Source organism: Cannabis sativa, chromosome 4, assembly GCF_029168945.1.
Source record: "Cannabis sativa cultivar Pink pepper isolate KNU-18-1 chromosome 4, ASM2916894v1, whole genome shotgun sequence".
Taxonomy (NCBI): Eukaryota; Viridiplantae; Streptophyta; class Magnoliopsida; order Rosales; family Cannabaceae; genus Cannabis; species Cannabis sativa.
The window spans coordinates 12993219-13020102 of NC_083604.1; the positions used below are offsets into that span (position 1 = coordinate 12993219).

The 26884-nt window shown below is 31.9% G+C and overlaps 1 protein-coding gene and 1 long non-coding RNA gene across 2 annotated transcripts; one reads left to right on the forward strand and one right to left on the reverse strand.

Annotated features, from left to right (window-relative positions):
* The first annotated feature begins 986 nt into the window (after nucleotides 1-986).
* On the forward strand, nucleotides 987-1521 carry LOC133036454 (uncharacterized). Its single transcript, XR_009687094.1, has 2 exons — nucleotides 987-1092; nucleotides 1194-1521. It is a non-coding gene; the product is annotated as an uncharacterized LOC133036454 (long non-coding RNA).
* A 3072-nt stretch (nucleotides 1522-4593) lies between these two features.
* LOC115713479 (mitogen-activated protein kinase kinase kinase 20-like) lies at nucleotides 4594-6348 on the reverse strand. Its single transcript, XM_030641963.2, has one exon. It carries the CDS (start codon nucleotides 5886-5888, stop codon nucleotides 4683-4685), a length of 1206 nt encoding a protein of 401 aa, XP_030497823.2. The 5' UTR covers nucleotides 5889-6348; the 3' UTR covers nucleotides 4594-4682.
* Between the last annotated feature and the right edge of the window lie 20536 nt (nucleotides 6349-26884).

Consider the following 26884-nt stretch of genomic DNA (forward strand, 5'->3'; position numbering starts at 1 on the left):
CGGAAACTCCGGAGCATGCGTTGGTTTTTTGCTCGGCGTTGCGGCCTTTATGGATGAAGCTTAGGATCTGGCATGTGCTCCACCATGGGCGGACTGGGTCTTTGGCGGAGTTGCTTATTTATCTATTTGATGTGCTTGATCACCAAAATTTTGCTTTGTTGGCTATGATTTGGTCGTGGTTGTGGTATGATAGAAATTCTGTGTTGTTTGGAAAGAAACAATCTCGATTAGAAGTGATTGATGTTCTCGCGTTGGAAGCCTTGGAGGAGTTTCATGGGGTGGGGGTGAGTGCAGGCGGTCATGTGTTGGGTGACCCGGGGCCGGGGGGTGGTCGGGTGGGGGGTAGTGGTGGTGGGGTTGGGAGGCCGAGGGGGGATGGGGGTGGTGGGGTGAGGAGAGGTCGGTGGTGGCCTCCCGGGATGGGTGAATTTGTGCTCTCTGTTGATGCGGCCGTCACACCGGGACGCGGCTTTGCGGGGTTCGGGGGGGTGGTCCGGGATGGTGAAGGGGTTGTGTGGGCGGCATGGGCAGGGGGTACAGTTGGGGACTTTCAGGTGGCGGTTGCGGAGCTACTGGCTTTACGTGAAGGACTGAAGCGGGTGGTTCGTTTGGGGTTCTCTTTGGCGCGTGTGGAGACGGATTCTTCTGTGGTGTGTTCTTGGATTAATTTTCCTGATAATATTCTTCTGTTTAAACCAATTGTTGAGGAGATTATTTCTCTTTTAGCTGCTGTTGGTGGTGGTTCTTGTTGTGCCATTTCGCGAGATGCGAATGGTGTGGCCCACGCACTAGCTAAGTCTGTTACTAGTTTTAATGGCGGTCATTTGTGGGCAGATGCTTGTCCTAGATTTATTAGTGATCCTGTAACAGCTGATTTGATTTGAATTAATAACATACTTTCTTTCAAAAAAAAAAAAAAAAAAAAAAAATTGTAACTAAAAAGTGTGACTAATTACTATTTAGTTACTAATAATTTTTTTGTGTTGCGACAAGCGACTGCCTTTTACCACAACTGTTTATTCTTTGCACTGTTTATAATGGCTAATGTTTACCAGTCCTCACCACCGGAGTTTTCTCCGCCGTTTCTTGTTGGTATGTAATCTCCTCTCTAGCTTTCTCTAACCCACTTGGCTAATAGATTAGGGTCACACTATAACCTCCAGTTTTCTCTGGTATGGATTCATGTTTGGAAGAGAATCAACTCGAAAAGAGCTCAGTGATGTGATTGAAAGTCTTCGCTATGGAGACCCAGACCCAAGTCCTCCTCCGCCATATTCTTGATTCTATCGTAAAAACGAACGAATGAACTCTCTCGCTTGATCTTACCCCTTTCATTGATTCAGAATTGGACTAGTTTTTTCTGTTCAGTGAGTTTGGATTTTAGTTTATAAAATTTGTATATTTAGGGATTTTGAATGAGTTCCAAGTGTGAGTAAAAGAGAGGTATTGGAATTGAAACACTTCATCTCACCTTGTTTCATACATGAAATCTCTTCAATATAATTGTGTTTTGGTCTCTTTTATTTTGAATTCAATTACAATTATTTTCGCTCACTCTCACACTCACACTCACACTCACTCACAGGTACAGATTTGATTTTATTTGCTTTGATGTTGTAATTGTATTTCAAAATATAATTAACCTAACTATCTGTATTTATGATGGATTTGTTATTCTGAAATTATTTTTCTTGCCATGGATGGAAACTTTGTCTTCTCTTTTTTTTTTTTTGTTTTGTATACAGTTCAGTTCTACATTTAGGAATTTTCACAGATGGGTAATAGAATTATTATATGTATAATACAATAGTTTTTGTTTCTTTTCTTACCGACATTTATTTTATAACTAATTAATTAAGCTAAAAGATACTCTACCTATATCCAAGTACTAATTGTTTCAATTCGAATTTTAGTGTTTTTATTTATAGAATAAATATTGTAGATTCGAAAAATTGCTTTAGAGAAGATCGTAGATTCGACTGAACTTCTCTGATTGGATGCTTCGTCTCAGTAAAGCTAAAGATAGGGTTTCAAATTATTTCCTCATTCCTCGTTTCCATTTGACTTTGAATATCAGAGAATATGTGTATATAAATGTATAGATTAAAATTTATGGCTCAAGTTTAATGATATGTTAGTTTCATTGATTAGGGTATAATGATCTCCATGTGTTTGTTATTACGTTTTAGGTTTATTTGAGTTTGAATTGTTGCTCATTTTTTTTAAAAAAGATAAAACAAACATTGAATGTTTTATATAGTCGGCGGATAAAAAATTCAAAATGATCAGAGAATGTATGTATATATATATTTTTACAATTTATGGCTATGTTTTTTGTCCAAAAAATGATGGGGTTAAAGAGAATCTTGATTAAGGTTCACTCTCATTTTTCTTTAGTGTAGTTTTTTATATTCAGACACTTTTCTAATCACTTTCTGTTCTTTTTGTTTTTAAACTCGTAATATAATATTTCTCTCAGGACAAACAGAATTCCATCAACACTAATGTCATACTCATGTTTTTGAGATTTCTAGTCATGTAATTCTTGTACATTGGTTCCAAGAATAATAAAGAAAGCAACTTTACCATATAACTCTGTAAATTGTTGCCAAAGTATGTAACTTCTGGTTTCCAATCTATAAATTATAGACAAATTTGCCTGGTTTGGTTTACAGAATTAGTTGCAAGAATACCATTCTGAATAATGAGTTGGAAAAGACAGGAAAATGAGATGTTTAATAAAGAATGAAGGTCATTGTAGACCTATTATTTATTAGGATAAATGGCCCGTAAAATAAAATGAGATAAACTTAAGATTTTTCTGAAGTAACATTATTCAATTCCTATGTTTTGTTGATATGTTCTAATATATGTGTCTTGTCTTTTCATATGTATATGATTATATTCATAGGTTCTTATAGGAAAACATGGATATAGTATCTCTTATATGCAATCACTTATATATTTTATGGTGAATCTTAAGAAAAATGGGATTTAACATTCACTGTCACATGTGTAGATTATAGGTTGTTTCAACAACCAGTTGCTGAATATTGAGAGAATAAGGGGTGCTCTTGGTTTTATACTATTTTTCTTGTACCAGTTTGGTTGGGGAATATTAGAGTTGAGAGAGTTTAGGGAAATAGCTATTCGATTTCCAATAAATATTAATAAATTACATGAAGTTCTACTTAGTATTTTCTCTACTACTCTTGCATGAACAATTCTACTCTTCTACACACTTGGTTCTTCTATTAATTGATCTGTCCATTTTCACCCTCCCTTTTTCTTTTTCTTCGTGCGCAGTGTGCACTATTATTGTTATTGTTATTGTTATGAATCTCATTTTCGATTTTTGAGGAGGTTGGCTTTGGCCTTGGATAGTTGTATTCGTAGTAGTCTCTGTGGCCCATGCCAAAATATAAGTAAGCAAAGCTACAACCAATGCTGCCATTATTCCATATTTGGTGTCAAATGGGGAATAACTCCTTAATTGAAACTTTACATGGATTAAGGTTGCTAATTTGGAGATGCTAAATTCAATGATTTTATGAAATGACATAATTAACCTCCTCTGTGTTTCCCGACTTGCTATTTTTGAAGACTTGGCCTATACATGGGTTAGTCTCCATACTTAATGACATTTTTGTTTCTTTTCTTATATGAATTTTCCTTTTTTCTTTTTTCAATTTTTGTTGCTGTAGTAATGAAATTGACTCACTGTTCAGAGATGTTATAATGAAGGGAAAGGTGGCTACAAGTGGAGCATCCATCTAGAATTGGGTTTGAGATGTCCACTCTATTCAGCAAACAAGTGGCTGCTTTGATTGGTTTTATATGTACCCATCTCAAATTCTATTGGGGAAAAATATTATGTTTTTTATTGGGTTATTTAGTCTTATTTGATTCTTCTTAGTTCTTGGAATGAATTTAAAGAGACCATTATAACATGAACTCACTTGACCATTAGTTCTTGGGTTATTATGTTTTTTGTTTTTTAATGTCTTATTTGACATTTCTTGTAGTTAACCTATGCCAATTTTTAGTGTTTGATAACATGGCTGCTGTGTGAATAATTGGTTTATATTTTAAAGTGTACAACTTTCTTTGTTTTATAGTTAAACATTTTGGTAAGTTTGTTTCATATATGAGTGGTCTTCTCTTGTTTTGTGTCCTTTTCCAAATTCTAAATATTAAATTTGAGTTACTTATACTTATATGTAGAGCAAGCATGAAAGATGCAAAGAAAAATTTGAAGAGGAATATAATGCAAGTATTATCCCTCAAAGGTTCTAATCTAAATTAGTAGTTATGTGTAGATCAAAATTACCACATAACGGAAGAAGGACCAACTCATGCACCAAAACAACATTAGCAAGTCTTATTCTACCAAAAAATTTACAACATAGACATTAAATTGCAACAAAGTGAACTAGTTAGACATTAATACCCTAAATTTCTCTTATAAAAATGATCAGACTGTATATACAAAACAAATATATTATAAATTTCTGTTATAATAATGATAACAATGTACATACAAAATACATATATTATAAATTTCCCTTATAATAATGATTACAATGTACATACAAAACAAATATCTTATAGATAATAAAAAATGTGGAATTGATGTTTGAAGTTGAAAAAATGAATTAATATACGAGTATAGAGATGGAATGTCAGGGACTACTGCTAAACCAAGAATCATAAAAGGGAGGTTGCTCATCATCATCGTCCTCGTATTCTTCTTCATCATCATCACCATCATAATTATTACCATCGTCGACGTCTTCAAAGTCTTCACCATCACCATCACCATCACTATCACCATCACCATCATTAGCATGATCTTCATCAACGTTAATATCATTGTGATTTATTTGTTGATCATTTTCTTGGTGATCTTCTGAGAGAAGAAAGGAATGGTTTAGTAACATGTGAGCAGAAGGTCTATTATTAGGGTTCCTAGTAAAGCACTTGAACAAGAAATCCCAAGCATTCTTGGAAAGCCAATCTGAAGGTAAACCACTACACGGAGTGTCTATACTAATTATACTGGAAAGCTGATTTTTGGTGGGGTTATCATACCACGGCAGCACTAGTCCAGTCAACATTTGCAAAACCACACACCCAACTGCCCAAATATCACTCGCCTCTTCTTGAGTATTTTCTAGTACAGCTTCGGGAGAAAGATAATACAGAGTTCCTCCAACCTTTGACCTCCTCATCCACTCATCATCACCATTATTACTCCTAACACTACTAGTCTTAGCCAGACCAAAATCAGCAATCTTCGCCACAAAACCATCGACGCTATAAGGACTATTATTATCATCATCAGCCACGAGTAGAATGTTTGCGGGCTTCAAATCACAATGCACAAAACCCTTTCTATGAATAAACTCAAGCCCTTTAAGAATGGAGCAAGTGTGTGCCTTCACTTCCCACTCACTCAATCCATCTCCATTATTCTTATTCTCGATCGCACTAGCCAAGGACCCACCTGATGCATACTCCATCGCCATATTTACCTCCCCTTTATTATAATTGTCTAATTGACCGTAGCACTTAACAATGAAAGGACTCGAACCAAGATACTCATACACTTTCATCTCCCTAACTAGATCCTTTGAACAAGTATCATTTAGTGCAGATTTTACTGCCAAAAGCTCAGGCAAATCTTTATAGTGCGGTGGTCGAGGTTCTTTAAACTTAACCAAGTTAACACATCCAAAACCTCCCCTTCCGAGTAACTTTTCCTTCACCCATCCACCATACTTGCTACGTTTATTATTTTTAGAATCTTCATCATCTCTTTGTCTCTTATTATATTTGATTACAAAAGTATCTTTCTCTTGACGATATTTCATTACCATTCTCATCATCTTTATATTTTATTAATTTGTTTCTTAGAAGAAACAATAATTTATTAACAAAAACTAATCAATGCGTACAACTAAAACTAAGGTTGATATAGCCCCACTAAACTAAAGTCTAATTACTAATTATTTGTTTAAAAAATATTCTCTCTCGTGACTAGTGACTAGCTATATATAGATGTATATGTAACCTATTACTATTAGGATTATAGTTATGTAATTTTGATTTTAAAAATAATTATGTTTTATTTTTTAATTAAATGATAGATACTTTTATTGGGATAATTTATTTGTAGTTTTCGTGGTTTATGTATATGTTTAAGATTTTTGTTTTTGAAATCATATTAGTATTAGGATTATAATAATTAATTATGTAATTTTGATTTCAAAAATAATTAATATCTATCTTTTTGGTTTTATTTTTTTAGATGATACCGACTAGACTACGACTGACCTCTGCTTGAGCTTCGACTCTAGCTCCTCTGTTTTGACTTCGGCTTCGTCTTTGACTTTCTTCCGATCATAAGCTTCCTCTTTCTTCTTCCTCTGCATCTCCCGATCGATCATAAGCTTCGTCTTTCTTCTTCTTCTTCTTCTTTTCTTCTTCTTCCTCCAATATTGCAACTTCGCCAAAACACCAGTCCGATGAGAAGGTACGCTGTGTATATATATCTCTGAAATCTTCATTTTCACTGAAAAGTATTACAACCATTTTAATTACTTGAAAGAAAGAGGAATTGTAAATACTCAATAATGTTTTTCTTTGAAAATTTGTGTTTAATTTGGAAGTACTGTAGACTTACTTGCACGCAAATGGTTTGGAGTTTATAAAAAATTAAGCTTTATGGCAGAACGTACACCTCAATTCATAACCAAATTTATGAATATTTAAATAAACTGATGTGTGAACTACAAAAAAAAACATGAACTACATGAACTCAATTCAAAAAACATGAACTACATGAACTCATCAGATCTTGAAATGTCAAATTGATGTGTGAACTATTTCAATTGGGTTGAGTTTGTTTTAGTTTTATGTGATTTAATTTTGCGAAAAAAGATGTAGTGTATATTCAATAAATAAAATTACTATGATATCATAATTCCATATCTACCTTTAAGAATATTTAAATATTTTATTTTGTATTGATAATGAGTTGTGACTAAAATAAGTAGTGACAATAAAATATTATAGATCAATAAGTAGTAGTGAGTTAAGTAGTATCAGTGATAATAAAAATTGTGACTAAAATTAAATAGACTATGACGAAAAAAAATATTAGTGACAACTTTTTTTGTCACTAAATAAATATTGGTAACAACTTTTATTGTCACTAAAGATCAATAAGTTGTAGCTAAATGGTGGTTATGACTTATTGTGGAGACATCTTAACATCTATTAGTCATGAAAATTAGTTGACTAAAAGTGATTCTTAGCCACAACATTATTTTTATTGTGATTAAAACTTAGACTTTTTAGTCACAACGTTATATGAAAAAAAAAAAGTGTGTCTAAAATTATTAGTCATGATATTTTTAACTTTTAATCATAATTTTTATTGTGATTAAAAGTCAAGTTTTTTTGTAATTGTACTCAAATAATATAATATAAAATATATGCGAGTATGTAAATAGACAAAGAAATTGTAGCGGTGCAGCAGAAGCTTAACCTTCCTAGTTCACTTTTGAAGAGATCTCTTTGTATTGTTTTATTATGATTAGCTCCCATTTGAATAGACGTAGATGCCCATACTTGTAGGTAGTAGGTGATGCTTACAAAATCTAGCTATAATGAAACAGATACAAATGATAATAGGAGTGCTAATTACAGAGGTTATAAATGAATATAACTTCTGAATTTATTGTGCTTAAATGCTTGGGCGTTTATTTTCGTTGGTTGGGTGTGTATTTGCACATTTTATGTTAATACCATAGTTTTACTAGATATGTAAGGTCCCTTTTCTAATATTGTGATCTCTTTTAGCGCAATCCTTCTCGCGGGAGAGGGAAAATTTATCTCATTAACGCATGCTCCTACTTCTTTAGTATTACTTATTTTGTGTTGGAGAACTAGAAGTAGACTTAGCCCACATTTGTAGATTGATATTATATCTTTATAATTGCATGTTTTCACATTCTTTAAATAAAATGTCTTCTTATGTTGAACGTCATTTTTCTGACATTGCAAGTTTCTTAGAAGATCATCCCATAATAACAATTATGTAAACCAAGCAGGTTCTTATAGATGCATTTGCATTCATGCATGAACTGTTAGGGTTTATACCTCGAAAAGTATGTAAAGATATTCAGATTATTAATAAAAATTGGACAGTTTGATATATATATATAAATGTTAAATATTGTAATATTGAATAATTTATATATATCGAAAAACTCCTTATTCATACATGAGACTATAACTTGTAGTTACACGGAGAATTAAGATCACTTAGCTATGAATAAAATAGTCAGCAACATATTAAAATTTAAGAATCTTTAATCAATGATTATTAGTGTGGTTCATTGATGCCTGTTATTCGGTGCAAGTAATCTCAATTCGGATTACTTATGTAGTATGAATCTAATAGAGATTATATATGACATGGACTAATATAAATAAATTTATCTTCATTAAACTTAACGTTTACTATAAAGACCTAATTCATATAATGATGATGATCAATAGTAGATCGACCTAAATTATGAGTAATCATAAACTCCTGTTCATATTATTAGATTTTTTCATTTACTCGTTAAAATTGCTCAAAGAAGATGATTCTTACAACTTATGTTCTTAGAATTTAATAATGTGGGGCTGGGAACATGATCTACAATTATGGAATACTGACTTTCTTAACGAATCGAATGTTGGTTCCTTTTAAGTGTTAATTCTGGAACTAAAAAATTGTGCACAAATTTAGATTTGATCTAAATTATATTTTTACTAGTGAATCAACGGTACTAAAGGATAAGGAAATAATTAGAAAGGTAAAACAACACTTTTAACAAAAACTAATTATGAACTGACACAAGGAGGGCTAATTAATGGAATCGATTATATCAATAGACACATAAAACTCAATAAATATATAATTATATAATTACTAAGAGTTTAATTCCATATTTATAGTGGAGTAATCATAGAACTAATAAACAAGATTATTTGATCGATGAGATTCAATAAATAAATCTAGTTTATTAGAGCTTAGAATTATAGGATCGATCATGGTCCCCCGCCACTATGAAACAATTTCAAGGGGTGGGATAAATATTGTATATGGAAGTTGAGAACAATCTATTTTGAATTATCAAAATAATAATGGGTAAATACCATTTTAGACCCTGTGTTTTACAAAAGTTACCAATTGGACTATCTGTTTTGTTAAATGATAATATTGACCCTATATTTTCTAAAATTGTATAGATAGGACTCGGTATTTTCTAAAATTGTACAGATTGGACCCTACTCGATGTAAATCATCTATAGAAGATCTTTGATTATTTGGATTGAAATAATAGATAATTAATAGTGTATCTATATTTAGAACATATAGAGCATTCTATGTAATCAGAGTGCAATTCTGAATCTATAATGGAGTCAGGAGGAATTAATAAGATAGGAAATTTACTTAGTAAATTTTAGATCTGTTTATTGGGAGCTTAGTTACATAGGATCATGGTCCCCACATTGTCTGAGATAGTATTGTCTTGTTGACTCAATTAATTAGTTTTAATTAATCAATTATAATTCTAAATAAGACTATGTCTCGTTCAAAATTTTTTATTAAGTAAGGGCTTATTTCAGAAGAAAGAGAGGATTTCGGGTTTATTTATTAATTAAGAGACTTTGTAAGATCTAATTAATATAAATTTAATGGAAATTTTATTTGATAATTATTTATAATTATTAAATAGCTACATTTGACATTTATAGAGTTAGAATTAAAGTATGACATTTGTGAAACAAAAGATAAATTATTAAATAAAATGCATGGCATAATTAAAACTTGTAGGGCCCACATAGGGTTCGACCACTTAAGGTTCAATTAAGCCATTATTTTATCTTTTTTAGTTCCATATAATTCAAATCTTAACCCTGTGAAATTCTATAAATAGAAAGAGATGACTCTTATTTTCTAGATCCTTCATCATACTATTTTGTCAGAAAACTTAGAAAATAAAGAGAGAGCTTCTATTGTATTTCGAATCCATCCTTTTCCCTTCTTCTTCTTATTTTCGAAATTCCTTAAGTGAGTTGAGTAATTACCTACACAATTTAAGTTAATACTCATGCCTTTGTGGAAGATTGTGAAGAATTCTAATAACAGAAGAAGATCTAAGCTTAGATTTCGATCATACTCTGTGACAGAAAGGATCAAGGGTTAGCGATCTAAACGAAAGGAGACATTATATTCCGCTGCCACCAATGTAAGGTTTTCTATAATTTTATATGCGTTTATTTTATTGTTTTAGGAAATTCATATTCAGTGTGTTAGATTATAGCTCTATAATCAACATACATGTTAGTAAATCTAGATCCTAGTAAAACAAGTTCCAACACATAGCGCATGTGATACAGAGGTCATACCATTGTTAAGAATGTTCTTAATCATCTATTAAGCCTTGTAAATAAGAATATGGGAGTCTAATACAAGTCAGTGTTATATTGTATGTTATATGCTTTTCTTACTGAGTCTGTTGACTCACAGTTATTGCTTGTATGTGTAGGTAAGGCTAAGGCTGAGCATCAATGAGTTCGAAGCTCGAGGATGAATGTCAAGATGGTGCGACCTGGAGAGTTCGGTATCAGGATGACTTAGGCTTATTTTGTAGTCGTTGTGCGACAAAGCTGTAAATTGTTTATTTTGAATATGTAAACTAGTTTAAAAGCGATCGAGATCCCGACCTTTTTTTGTATAATTATATATTTATATATGTTGACTTCGCTTTTAGCCAACGACAATGAGTCTATTTTATAAGCGATAAACGATATGTAGTAACAGATATATGATAAAGCAATAATAAGACACAGGAATTTTATAGAGGTTCAACCCCGAGCAGTTCGGTAATAGCCTAATCCTCGTTAATTGTATTGAATTAAGATCAAGGAAGGAGATTCCTTTTCTTATAGCTCTTACAACAGTATCTCTGAATATGTATGTTTAACGCCCAAATGTGACTTCCACTAGCGGTGGTTGTAGTATAAGATCGGGTGGTCGATTCCACAAGGAGGTGATTATGGACAAAAACGTTAGTAGAAAAATAAACACAAAAGGTTAATAAAAAGTAACAAATAAGTAACCAAAAGAGTTTGAGGATTTTTGTTTTGGTAATAAATATTAAAGAAAAGCAAATAAAGGTGTAATCAATAATAAAAGAGAGAAAAGCTTCAAGAATCATCCATATGCTTATTTAGCTATTTTGTACATTTGATTCACTAAGTTGACACAAATGATGTAACATTAAAGTTCATTATATTTTGAGTGTACAAGTTCTTAAAAATAAAAGAAATAATTTAATCTTATGTAGAACCTAGAAATGACATTATACATCAAGCAATAATGCAATAAAAGATTAAATATAAAACTAAACATCAATATTATTTTTACTAAATAGTAACACATAGAAAGAGCATGACTAATCCTATATATTTTTAGTAAAAATAATGACAAAGAGATATAGATGGAGATGGAGGTAATAGTGAAGGAAATGAACATTAATATTACTTTTATTAATTTTTAGACACATAGGAAGAGCATGACTAAACCTATATATCATTTAACAAAAAGTAAGTAAAAATGAACATAAAAGATAGAAATGAGCAACACTACCATTACTATAATCATTAAATAAAAATATATAGAAAGAGCATGACTAAGTCTATATATATTTGGTATATAATAGCATAAATAGTATAGATGGAAGAAGAACATAAAAATAAAAGTAGAATATTAACTTGCATTACTCAAATAAATATTACAACAAAAAGTGAATCAAAGATACAAAATAACCTCACTTTGCATATGGAATCATCCCTAACCTTCCAAGAAAGATTAGGCCATTATGCTAATCATTCTCATAAAATTTCTAAAGAGAAAAGATGAGAAGAAAAGTTGAGAGAATTTTGCTATAGTTTTTCTACACTAAAAATTACACTCCAAATTTACTAAAATGAGCTCCTATTTATAGAGCCATAAAAGGACTAAAAATAAATAAATAAAAATTTGGGATTATAAAATAAATATTAAGATTAAATTTGACATTTCAAATTAAAAATAAAATTAATATTATTTTTGTTATCATTGTGATTTTGTCTTCTACTCTTTGAATGAAGGTTGAGTGTGGAAGAGGAAAATAGGGTTGATGATGACCTAGACTTATCATCATTGCATCACATGCTTTGGAAGAGACAAAATTGATGATGAGCTTCATGGGCTAGGCATGACCTTTTTGGATTGGGTTGCTTTGGACTTCAACAAAAATGCCATTTTTTTCTTCATTTCTTTTCAACTTTGTTCCTTCCTCTTTCTTTCAACAAAAATACACTTTAATTCCTACAAGAAAGACATAAATTGAATCAAAATCAAATATTTTTATTTATAAAATATATTACAATAATTTCATGAAAATATCAATTAAAACTCAATTTATTTTATCATTTAAAATAAATAAAAATGTATTTTTTACCACTAATCAATGTAACTCTTAGAAAATAGTATAGTCTTAGCTTAACTGCTTTTCGATCGATCCCTTGCCCAGTGAATATGCATCACTATTTATAGGGCTAGGAAGCTTTAGGAGGAAGATTTTCCTCTCTCGTTACAATGCATATAAACAGAAAGATCGTGGGATCAATGCTGAATGTAAGGATCGTGGGATCAATGCTGAATGTAAGGATCGTGGGATCAATGCTGAATGTAAGGATCGTGGGATCAATGCTGAATGTAAGGATCGTGGGATTGAGGCTGAATACACTGATAGTGGGATCGTGTGTATGTCGTATCCACGTAAATTGATCCCTGAGTTATAGGGATTGAGCTAATGACTCATGATGCGAAAGCTGAATTCGGTAAGTGTTGATTGCTCTGCGTGGATCGCTGAATATCTTACTCTAGTCATGCCAGCGAGGCATCCTGCTCGGCCTATCTCTCCGAGCAGATGTTCCAAGCAGACTCCATGTGTCACCATTCCAGTGATGCCACGTCAGAGTACAAAATTTGGGATAACAATATATATATATATATTAAAGTTTAATGTTAGTCAAAATTTTAATTTATCACAATTTTTGAGAAATCCTTTAATTAACAAAGGAGTGCACATTAATCAAAAGATCACTATAGTGTGCCTAGTCATTAAGATGTTACAATATTTACACACAAATTATTAATAACAATTCAACATTCAAACATACAACAAATTTTTTTTAACTTATAGGTTGGATAAATCCCCATACTAACTATCTCATGGAAAATGCTTTAAATAAGTTACAAGGAAAATAAAATAAGACCTTTTACAAGCCTCAACAGACCATTATAACTCTTAGGGCCCGTTTGGTACGCAGGATTGGACTGGATTGGACTGAAAAGGATTGGACTGGACTGGACAAGATTGGATTATGCTGAAAGTAATCATGTGTTTGGTTTAAGAATGAACTGGACTATTTTATAGAAAAAAAAACTTAAATTAAATAAAAACATATAATAATAAATTAAAATTAAAATATATAATAATAAATAAATAATTTGTAGCAAAAAAAAAATAATATATCATATATAATTAAGAATATATCATAAATATATAATAAAATATTTTGTCATATTTTTTATTTAATAAATAATTAAAATAGTAAAATAAAAATACTTGAATAATATAAAATTGTTTATCTTAAATACTAATTTAATATAAATATTAATTTTTTAAAATATTTATATAAATTTTTTAGTAATTTAAAAATAATATATAATTTTATTGTCATATTTTTTTTTCTTAGAATCAATTTAAGTAACTATTATTTAATTAATAATATTCTAAATTTTAAAAACTTATGTATAATAATTCAAAATTATACATTTTCACTAATTTTAATGAATAAATTTTTGATAAAAAAATGTATAAATAAATGTGTGATAATTATTTCCTTTAAAATCTAATTAAATTTAAAATATATTAATAAAATTTAAATTAAAAAAACGATAAAAAAAAAAATCTCACCTGCATGGGATTATTTATCCCACCCAACTGGATTAGTTATCTAGACTTCTAACATGCCTAAACACTGGATTGGACAAATTAGCCTGTCTAATCCAATCCAGTCCTGCGTACCAAACGGGCCCTTAAAGTAGTCAGTTCTGTTTTCATAGGCTTAGATCTTTAAGCTCTTTACAATAAAGAAGTAAATAACAATATTCCAAGACTCTAACCAACTTTCAGCAACACAAGGAAAATAATAACAATTTTTCTAACTGTTTTCTCAGCTCACAGTACAACAAATATATGTTTTAATGACATTTAAAATGTGCTGGGAGAATCATTTATTGACATTTTTTGAAATGTTGTTGAATGGGGGTACGTTAAAAATCTAGTACTTTTAATAACATTTTGTAGTGTCATATCTTAATGTTATTATAGAATTATTATTATGATATTAATATAATGATATAACACATTCTTTTTATTGACATATTAAAAATGCTAAGAAATATATTTAATTAATACTTTTATTATAATAGTGTGTATAATTTTAGAAGATTTTATTAATTAATTATTTATATAATAACAATTTATTTTTCATCAAAATTGTTTTTCATTTTTTCTTGCTTATAAATCTTTAAAACAATTAGCCTAAACATATGTATTTGAACAAAACCATACATCTGATATTAATACACACACTAAATATTGATGAAAAACACTTTAATTATAATACATTTGTAAAAGTACAATTGTTTTTACTTTACAAATATGTTTACACAATGAACAATACAATTACAAAATTGTAATGATCCCACCCAGTTACATTAGTACAAAGATGGAATTAAAACCATATATTTCTTTCTCATAGGAAGAAACAAGAATTATAATTGTAGAAGAAGCTTCTTCTTAACTTAGAGATGTCCATTTGATCGATGATTTCTTTTGAAGATAGTGTCAATATTTCCTATAATTCATGAAGAAGAGAAAAATAGTTACAATCAAATAATTGTTATAAATATTAATAATTATGTGGATGTCCAAATCTTTTAGTTATTACCATGAATTGTAATCAACATTCCTCTTTTCTTTAGTTTCCCTTTTTCTTAGTTTCTTAATATCTTACTCTTGTATTTGTATAAATAGGGGTTCACCCCATTGGAATAAACAACTCAGAAATTCTCATTCACTTTCTCTTTCTCTCTTCATCTTCTTCTTCTTTCTTCTCATCTACTTTATATTATTTCATAACACGTTATCAGCACGAGTTTCTGCCCAAGCTTCAAGCATGAATCTCTGCCTAAGAGCCAATGTAAGTATTTTGTTAAAGTTCTTGAATTGTTTCAAAGTCACGATACACTAAATATATATTTATATATATACTCATCTGACTGAAACAATTTCAAGAATCATTTGGTTTCCTTTTTCTTTTTATCTATATATCTATATATTATATATGTATGTATATGTTTTTATATATTTATTATTAATTTCATACATATATTATGTTCTTATCATTCATAATATTTACAATATATGTGTGCCTATGATATGATAGAGAAAATCTATATAAATTATACATATATCCAAAAGATTATGTATTATCGATAAAATATTGCATATATCCTAAAGATTATGCATCATCGATAAAATATTGCATATATCCTGAAGATTATGCATCATCGATAAAAAATTGTATATATCCCGAAGATTATGCATCCTCGATAAAATATTGCATATATCCTGATGATTATGCGTCCTCAATAAAATCTTGCATATATCCTGAAGATTATGCAAACGTAATATTCATTATATAGTTGATGGATATATAATGAAAGAGATGAATACATATTTATATATATGTTCTTGTATTCTTTGAGGACAATGAAAAGTAATCTAATATCGATATAGATTTTGACAAACATTTCCTGAAGTAAATGTTTTATATTTGTCAAAAAAAAAAAAAGATTGTATTTATGTGAATACAACTAAAGAATCATTAAAAATGATTATTATTGATGCAATTTTATAGTGGGTTTTGAATATCCAAAAAGAATATTAAGAAAATTGCATTGAAACATCAAAGTATAAGAATAACAATGAGCATGACTAATGTTATTTAAATACATGAGGCATGTATTTATTGTTCATCATTCCCTGCAGAGAATGATACGAATTGAAGTCAATTACTTTTAAAGATTCCTCGTATTAGTCATGTTATTATACATTGTTATTACTTGCAATGTTGGAAATTATTGAATCTGACATATATTAAAGATTAAATTTTGCATACATCTTGGAGACTATGCAAAAATTGCATTCATATATTCTTTGAAATATCGTAAAAGAAATTGTTGAATAATTTCTTATATTTTTATGGATGAACAAGTAATAAATTTTTAAGAAATTTATAATAATGTTCTACTTGTTCAACGTTATTCCCCGAAGTGAATGTAATGATTTTAAATAATCGAAGGCATTATTTACTACTCAAATATTTCCAGAAAAAAGTGGAAACAATCAAAAGATGAGATACCACACACAATCAAAGTGCATGAAATCTATATATCATGTGTGGAATTGAATAATAGTGGTCGCGTACCTATAGTACGGACACACTTATAATCAAGATAAAAGTATACTTGATTATTTAATAGAATGTGAATTGTACAAACTTATTGTACATTTAGAATATTTAGATATCATTACCTAAAGAGAATGAATAGGCATGAAATTCTATTTCAAAGAATATAGATTTCACATATATTGGCAATGCCAAAAGCAAATTAATATATACATATTTTATTATTTCTTGAAATCAATAGTTTCAAACTATTGTTGGTACAGGATATGTATATATATAGTTACTATATAATTCAGTTTGCATATTCCCAGAAGTGAATATATAACTTACTAACATTTGTTAGTGATCCAATATAATCAAAGTGATAAAGAATCACAAAATGATTATTTGAAAAGCTTCCTGAAGAAGTCTTACATACAATTGCTACTTGGAGTAGTAAAAATATATTTGTATGTACCTAGATGTATAACTTTTATCTAGTTATAAAAGTGATAAGAAATAACTTATTATATGTACTGGTTGTACATTTAAATATATAATATATCAAGTCATGATAATTAGACTGATGAATAGTCTATTAATAAATTAGACGACTTGTTAAAAAGACACCAGGAAAAATGAATGATATATTATGGTTATATCTATTTGACTATTACAATAACATGATAAAGTTGTCATGTATCTTTTAAATTATACACATCATTGAATTGATGATAGTGATTCCTGAAGAAATATAAAGTTTGATAAACATAATAGTGACTCCTAAAGAGTGTATATGTTTTGGAGAATAATATAATTATATTATTCGTGTATATAAAAATGAAACTTGTAATGATTATGTTGTAATGAATTTACATTACATTTTGAAAGTTTCATTGAAATAAAAATTATAGTGAACCTGAAGTTCATGAATTGAATTATTTTGACATGATCAATCATATGCAATAAATTGTCAAAGAATTTGACTAAATTTTGTTGAAGAACCAGAAGATTCTTCTCATTGTTATTTATAAGGCTCAAAAGAAGAATGTGCATATATTTGCACATAGAAAATATTTAAATTATATTTTCTTAACAATCTTGAGCCATTGTTAGATTTTTATTGCATAGTTTCTTATCGATGTAATAAGTTTATATAATCATGCATTTACAAAATGTGTAAATTTATGTATTTCTAATTATACACGTATGACTCATTCTTAGAAATGAATTAAGTTCATAAGGATTGAACTTGAAACTGAAGTTTATTGAACCTGAAGTTCAATGTCATATAGTATATATGAGTTTAAACAAATATTGATTCATTGTGATATACTGAAATCCCTACAGGTATATTAATATTATTAGATATCACAATTTTTAAAAATTCTCTCGATCAGGGGGAGAGAAGCAGTTGGGATCGATGATAATTTTTAAAAAATGATCCTTGCACAAAGTATATAAGAACAATATAGTTCAAAATGATATATACCAACTGCAAATCAATATTATTTAAAGTTGAGATAGAATGAGTTGAAAACGCCTGAAGCGTAAATGAACAATATAGAAATTATTAATAAATGTTCATTTGATTTGCCCTGAAGTTGTTAAATCTAGAGGTACTCATGGAGATACCTTAATGTTATAAAGTATTGATAATTAAAATGATAACCGTGATGAAAACGGTACTTGAAGAGACTCCCAAGAGAAGTTAGACATAACACATTTGATCATAATTGAATCCCTGAAGTGATTCTATATAGGTACCTATAAATGATAAACATATTTGAAAAATATGTAATTTAAAGAGATCTCTATAAGTTATGTCAATATGGGAGGAAATTATCATTTATTGAAATTTTTTTCGACAATAAATATTGAATGTTTGCATATGCAATAAACTAACATGAGATAGCAAGGATCATGGTATTAGATTTGTCGAGAATCATCGACATACATTTTGATTTTTGGCCAAAATATTATGACGCAATCCAGGCAAATTTACTCACATAAAGTGAAGTAAGACCTGTAGGGTGTGCAAATAAATATTTCTAATGAGAAATTTGCATATATGTATTTGTACATAATGAATTGTTGTACAAAGTTTGCATAGACATGAGATTGATTGAAGTAAGGCTTAAATATTGAGAAAATATAATCATGATTTGATTATAGCCTGGAATATATTTTATGAGGATTTATAAGCGTCACATAAATGTTGCAACAAAAGGTTATTTATTTGGAGCTCCTAATATAGTGAGAATTTGAAATAAGCCTTATCTAAAAATTCTAGAAGAATTTAATACATGTTTTAAGTGATATAAATTCAAAGTCGCGCGCACTATATGACAAAGATCTTTGTATGAAATAAAGACATGTAAGTAAATTATTATTTGAAAATACCTATGGTTGTCTATGCAATATAAATACGTAAATTATACGTTGTGATAGACTCTTAAAGAGTTTTTGATTAATTGAAGAACAAATTTTTATTTCTTTTGTATTTCGAGAAATATTAATGTATAAAGTTTGTTCATTAGTATTGAAGTCCTCAAGTACTTCATATGTATCAAGAATTATATATATATATGATCATTTGATATGGAAATTAAGATCATACAACAAGATGGAACAAATATATGGTCTTGGAGTACCATCATTGTCACAAATGAAAATTTATAGTACCATTAATTTGTTATGTTCATATCTACTTGAAATTTTAAATTTTCGTATGAACAAAGTTGTGTACACACATGAATGATTAGTTGGATAAAGACTAATGTTCCACGAACCCCTCATCTATAATTTAGAAGTCCATACATACTCTGAAAGAGTTATAGAAAATATATGATCAAAGATCATATATGGTGATATTTTAAAAGTGATAACAATAATCTTATGAGATATATTATCACCAAAAGAATTATGGATCATATGTGCATGAGGGGGAGACATATTCATGTTGCACTCTTTTTCCCTTAGTTCAGGTTTTGTCCCAATGGGTTTTCCTGGCAAGGTTTTTAACGAGGCAACTTGCAAATAATTATGAATATGAAATATATATTGTACTCTTTTCCCTAGCTCATATTTTGTCCCACTGGGTTTTTCTAGCAAGGTTTTTAACGAGGCAACTATAAATCATGTTAACATACTTGTATTTTATGAAGCAAGTAGAGAATGTGTGTGAGTGAGATCATTGGCATAGCATATTCGGGAAACATATGGATTGCACTCAATAAAGAAGTATCAACCCAAGCAATTCTCTATGGATAATACTGCTTGCATCGTTCAACTAAAAGGAGGTACATTGAAGGAGATAGAGTTAGAACACATTTCACGAAATTCTTCTTTATACGCTTCAAGAAAATGCATATTGGTGTTCAACATATTCAATCAAGTGTCAATCTTACAAACTTATTCACAAAGTTATTACCAACATCAACATTTGAGAAGACGGCAGACAAGATCGAAATTCGTCGATTAGAAGATCTCCACAAATGCCTAAATGAGGGGGAGGGAGTTAGTTTACACTATACTCTTTTTCCTTTGACCAAGTTTTCAGCAAGATTTTTAATAAGGCAGCTATTATGGACATCCAAGGGGGAGTGTTATAAATATTAATAATTATGTGGATGTCCAAATCTTTTATTTATTACCATGAATTGTAATCAACATTCCTCTTTTCCTTAGTTTCCCTTTTTCTTAGTTTCTTAATATCTCACTCTTGTATTTGTATAAATAGGGGTTCACCCCATTGGAATAAACAACTCAAAAATTCTCATTCACTTTCTCTTTCTCTCTTCATCTTCTTCTTCTTTCTTCTCATCTACTTTATATTATTTCATAACAATAATGAATAATCTTGAAAGCATTTGCGCTCCAACCAAGAATTAAACCAAAAAATATAATAATAAAAACACTGATAGTCATTCGTTAGCACCAAATATATAAATATCAAACCAGAAAAATATAGATATAAATTTTACACAATATAGTTCTATATAATACCATCAATTAATCGGGATGTGTATGAGACAAATACAAATGTAAAAATTGGTGAGATTAATAAAAGGATAAACTAACATAGAGAAAGATATGTTTTTGTGCTTAACTTTTCAAAAGAGAGGAGATATTAATCTTTTTGAAATGAGATGAGAGAGATATATATAAATTTGAAAAATGAATTGTGTAATTTTTTAGAATTTGTCTCAAAAAATTATTCCCGCTATATATTAGGGTAATATTTTACCGTTTAAATTTTAGAAAGTGTGGCCAGAAAGTGATGAAACTTTTTTTTTGAGAAAATGCTATTATATTAAAACAGAGTTAAAATACAATAGGCATTAGAGGAGGAGGTATTTCCTCCACCCATGAACAATTAGAATCCACCGAGAGAGCATAGCGCGCCAGTAAATGCGCAGCATTATTAGCAGATCGATATACATGAGTGATCTGAGCTCCAGGGAAGTTGGATACTAAAAGAGAAATATTGTGCAACAAACAATGAAAATCGGACACTAGCTCCCGAGATGAGTGTAAACCTTTAACTACAGATAGAGAATCTGTCTCGATATAGTGTAATGGTAGTTGAAGGTCTTTAATCCATTGAAGAGCATGCATTAGAGCGAGTGCTTCCGTAATGTCTGGCGTAAAACATCCACAAAAAGGTGTAGACATGGCTGCATTAATTTGCCCCGAGCAGTCCCTCAAGACAGCGCCAAAACCAGACTTGTTTTCCATTGTGTTTATTGCCGCATCGGTGTTTAATTTCAGACGACCTGAAGGAGGATTCAGCCAATCAGAGTCCTTTGTCGCGGCTGTGTTGTGACCAGCTGTAGGTGCCGAAGAGGTAGCAGGTTGCCTACTGTGAACATCATGATACTCAGAGATATAAGAGAGAGCAAAATACAGCAGGACATCATGAGGTTTGGGTTTAGAACCATGCCTTTCTTTATTTCTTTCAGTCCAAATGCTCCAAACTATTGTAGCAAACTGTTCTAATCTTAAAGAAGACCATTCGGAGGAGACTTGGAGAAATAATTCCTTCAAATTTATGTGACGAGAAAGGATAGAGTGTAAACTGAAATCTGAACATTGCCACACCTTTTTGGGACGTTTACAGTAAAAAAGAGCATGGAAAATCGTTTCATTAGCTCTGTTGCAAAGAGTACAATGACTTGAATCCGCGATATGTCGAGTATGAAGGATGTCTGCCATTGGTAGGCAATCATGAATGGCCCTCCACAAAAAGATACGGATCTTAGAAGGCAGCTTTAACCCCCAAAAATTTTTCCACCATGCTGAGCTTGATTCCCACTTGACATAGGCTGTTGTTCTTCAAGTTTTGTGGCTAGTAGATACCCTGATTTTATTGAATAAACCCCAGTAGATTCATGGTGCCATATCATAGTGTCGTGATGCTCAACAAAAGTTAAAGGAATACTTTGAATCAATGCAACATCCGAAGGCAGAAATAATGTGTTCAGCAGACCATAGTTCCATTGCCGACAATTCAAAATAAGGTCTGACACTTTCATTGCTGCATTATTTCCACGAAATTGCAATGGTTTAAAGGATGTATGACCTGGAAGCCAGGGGGCAGACGCACAAAGAATATCCTCTCCATTGCCAACTTTCCATCGAAGTCCTTTAGCAAGTAATTCCTTACCCCAAACAATACCTCTCCATGTTAAGGAAGGATAGGATCCTAAATTTGCATCCAAGAATGAAGATGATCTGAAGTATCTTGGCTTGAGTATTCGGCTGAGGAGTGAATTTGGATTCGAAAGAAGAAGCCATGCTTGTTTCGCCAAAAGAGCCTGGTTAAAGTGGACAAAGCTTTTGAATCCCATACCTCCTTCAACTTTTGACTGTGTAAGAGCCTTCCAAGTCTTCCAATTAATGCCCGAAGATGAAGAATTTGAACCCCACCAAAACTTATTACACATGGTCTCTATTTGGTTAATAAGAGATTTTGAAAGTCTAAAGCAACTCATAGCATAAGTCGGGATAGATTGGGCAACTGCTTTGAGCAATACTTCCTTTCCACCAATGGAAAATAACTGTTCTTGCCAAGCTGAGAGTAGATTCCATAACTTTTCCTTAATTTCACCAAATAGAAGCTTCTTATCTCGGCCTGAGTATGAAGGTAAGCCCAAGTATCTCTCATGGCAAGGTTGGATAGCCATTTGGAAAATCTGCTGGATGTTGGATTGAATAGCAAGTAATGTATTAGGTGAAAAAGAAAGGACCGACTTTTCCAAATTTAGGCTTTGACCTGATGCACGACAGTAAAAATTCAAAGATCGCTTGATCGCCATGGCTGAACGGTTATTTGCTCGGCAAAGGACAAGGCTATCGTCCGCAAAAAATAAATGAGAGACCATAGGAGCACCTCGAGCAATACGAATACCTTGAAGATTGCCACATCTTTCTTCATGTTGGAATAATCTTGATAGACCTTCAGCACAAAGTACAAAGAGAAATGGTGATAATGGGTCGCCTTGTCGAATACCACGTGTTGGAGTAAGATGACCTTGAGTATTACCATTGACCGAAAAAGAATATGTTACAGTGCTAATGCATCGGATGATGAGATCAATAACCGAAGAGTCAAAGCCCATAGCAGTCATGATAATGTCGATGAAATGCCATTCAACTCTATCGAAAGCTTTACTCATGTCAAGCTTGATGGCTGCATAACCTTCCTTACCCCTCTTTAAATGTTTCAATGAATGTAAAAGCTCAAAAGCAACTAAAACATTGTTTGTGATAAGCCTTGATTGAAGAAAAGCACTTTGAGATTCTGAAATAACCAAAGAGAGAAAAGGCTTTAATCTAAGAACAATGGCTTTAGATACTATCTTGTAGAGCACATTGCAGAGGCTAATGGGTCTCAGCTGGGACATTGCAGTAGGCTTTTTGACCTTAGGAATCAATGTGATTAAGGTTTGGTTGAAGCATGTGGGATCCCCACCTTCATTGAGAATTTTCAACACAGTTGTAGACACCAATTCGCCAACTATATGCCAATAGTTTATGTAAAACATAACCGACATACCATCTAGACCGGGGCTGCTATCATCACTCATTGAGGAAAGAGCAGTATAAACATCATCAGCTGTATAAGGCACGATTAAGAGATGATTAATGTCTGCTGTGATAGTTTTCGGAATAGTAGGTAAGACATGTTGGAGAGCTTCTAAATCCATCCCCGTTGTAGTGAAAATGTTCTGAAAATAGGTCTGAATGATTTGTCCAATTTCAGAAGGGGTTGTGCGCATGATGCCTTGATCATCTTGAAGAGATGAAATTTTGTTGCTGCTACATCTGTTGTTAGCACGTTGGTGAAAATATTTCGTGTTGGAATCACCCGATTTTAACCAAGAAACTCTAGAATGTTGGTGCCAATACTCTTCCTCCTGAGCTAATAATTCATCAAGAATATTTTCACTTGATTTCAGCTCTTCAAAGTGAGAACGAGTTGTTGCAGAGGAGTTGTGAAGGGCTTCCACTTTTTGCTGACTGATCTTGATTTTCTTAGGGAGATCTCCAAATTTTTGCATGTGCCAGGCTTGTAATTGGTGAGAACATGCTGTCAAATTCTGCAGAATTTGAGTAGGGAGATCGGCTGTAGCATTCTTCCAGTTGTTGGCAATGATTTCAGAGCACATATCTTCATTTAACCATAGCTTTTCAAAGCGAAATCGAGACTTGAATTTTTGGTTACAAGTAGACAGCAAAGGATTGATTTGCACCAGTAAAGCTCTGTGATCCGATTGGAAAAAATCCAAATGAGAAACTGTTGGAACGTTGAAGTTGTTGAACCACATGGAGTTGATGAAACCATAGTCCAACCTTTCCTTCACATTAGTCCCGTTTGTATTGTTATTGTGCCAACTGAATCGGTTCCCATCAAAATTCAATTCTTGTAATCAACTTTTATCAATTACAGTCCGAAAATCATCTATTTGAGTTTCATTCTTTAGAGGTCCTCCTAATTTATCCAAATGAGAGATTATTTCATTGAAATCCCCCATGACCAACCAAGGCATGAGAGGAGCTGAGTCTTTAAGTTTTGTCAATAATTCCCACGTGAATTTCCTTTGAGATACAACAGGAGCACCATAAAAACCCGAGAAATGACAAGAGAAGCCATCATCAAAAGCCAAATAATAGTCAACAAAGTTTTGTCCATAATTGATAATAGTTACATTTACATTAGACTTCCAAAGGAAAAGCAAACCACTACTTAAACCTATCCTAGGAACTTCTATACCATTCAGAAAATTAAAAGCATTACGAAATTTAGAAATAGACCCTGAACTAAGCTTAGTTTCCATAATAAAAATTACATCAGGTTTATGCTGAGAAAAGAGCAGACGAACTTGACGGAATGCTCTCGGATTGCTCAAGCCCCGAGCATTCCAGGAAACAACATTCATGGTGATTGGCGAGGCTGAGCATCAGCCTTCGCCAAAGGAACACCATTACCATCAGCCATCAGTGAAAGATTAGACATTTCAGAGGTGGGATCCGATTGCTGGTGCAGGTCTGTGTTTGTAATGTCATCAAGTGGATTCAGTCGAGTGCGACATCGTTTAAGGACATTGCGAACATTACCCCCCGAAGTTGTAAGTTGTCTTTTGGAGAACAAGGAGGCAACTCTGTTATCACAAGCCGAAGATTGAGAATTGTCCATGATAGCACTCGAAATTCTAGTTGTGGGAGATTCAAAAGGAATGGATGGAGCAGTAGTAGAGTCTGTGGATGTAGAGAGATGTTGAGCAGAAGATGGAGTGTTGACTGTTGAGGAAAGAATATGAGTGTATGCAGGAGGAGTAGCCACCGAGAGTTTAATGGTAGATTTCATTGATGCAGAGGCAGCAGCAGTGTGTTGTCGAAGGTGGCTGGCAGTATCCGATTTCAGAGAATCAATTGGAATGATAACTTCAGTTGAATGAGAGGCGCAAGGAGCAGTTGAAATTATGGTGTTACAATGTGTGTCTTGTTTAGCCGAACTAGAAGTGTTAGCAACATCGGTGGGAGGGATGAGAGAACTGGAAGTGGTTTTCTTTTTGTAATTGACCATAGTTTCAGAAGGATTTTCTGCAATAGCCTTCCCCTTTTCACGGCTTGTAATGTGAGATGGTAAAGCAGGAAAAGGTTGGGGATGAGAGATGATGGGAGAAATAGTGTTACGCGCAAGACGTGTGATAAAAGGCCATGGTCCTGATTTAGAGAAGTCTTGCCTATAACGATCATAATTGGATCTTGGTAAGGGAGATCCTTCCATCCAAGGACCATACGGGAGATCCGGATCTTTGCCATCATCTATTTTTTCCAGAAATTCAGAACATTTGTCAAATACATGTCCAATGATACCGCATTCGTAACAGAAATCAGGAAGCCTTTCATAACGGTAGTCAAGCCATAATTCATCATTCATCCAAGGAAAGGTTACAGTCTGTCCACGCAGCAGTGGTTTGGAGACATCAATACCAACACGAATGCGAAGAAAGGGACCCCATCCTTCATTGAGAGAGTCTTCATACACTTCTAAAAAAGTACCAATCAAATTCCTTAACACCTTAGCCAAGGATTTAGATTTGCTCAAAAAAGGAAGCCTGTAGACTTGTATCCAAAAGGGGGTGATGGTATATGAGTTAAAAGGGGCATTCTGCAAAACACTTGGAGTGCATAAAATTAGATGTTGATTGTGTAAGTGCCAGGGTTCCTTGGAAAGTACTCCCCTTAAGTCTCCTTCACATCCAAAAGTAATCATGTAAGAGTCATTTTCATAAGAAGAAACAGACACCTCAAATCTTCCTTTCCATTGTGTAGATATCAGATTGGTAAGTTGTTTAGGATTGAAACTCCTTTTGGAAAAAACCCTACAAAGGATACGGTGGGAAACAGAGCGTGGAGGAGGAATGGTGATGTTGGATAGGTTATAAACCTCTCTTTCTCTAACAGAGAGGGCATGTGAGAGATCAGGGTGAAAAGAATCCATAGGAAAAAATATGAGAAGGAAAGGAAAAAGGAGAAAGGATGAAAAATTCAGATTTAGATGAGATGTGGAATGGATGAGTGGAAGAACATGGTGGCGCAGGGGAAGTTAATATCGAAATGGGAGGAGAACTGCTAATAAACTGCTAATAAACCTTCATAAACTAACTCAACTGCCACAGAGCAAACTTAAGGGCAGACAATGCTCTCAAAAAAGATATTTCAGTTATTACTGTAATTT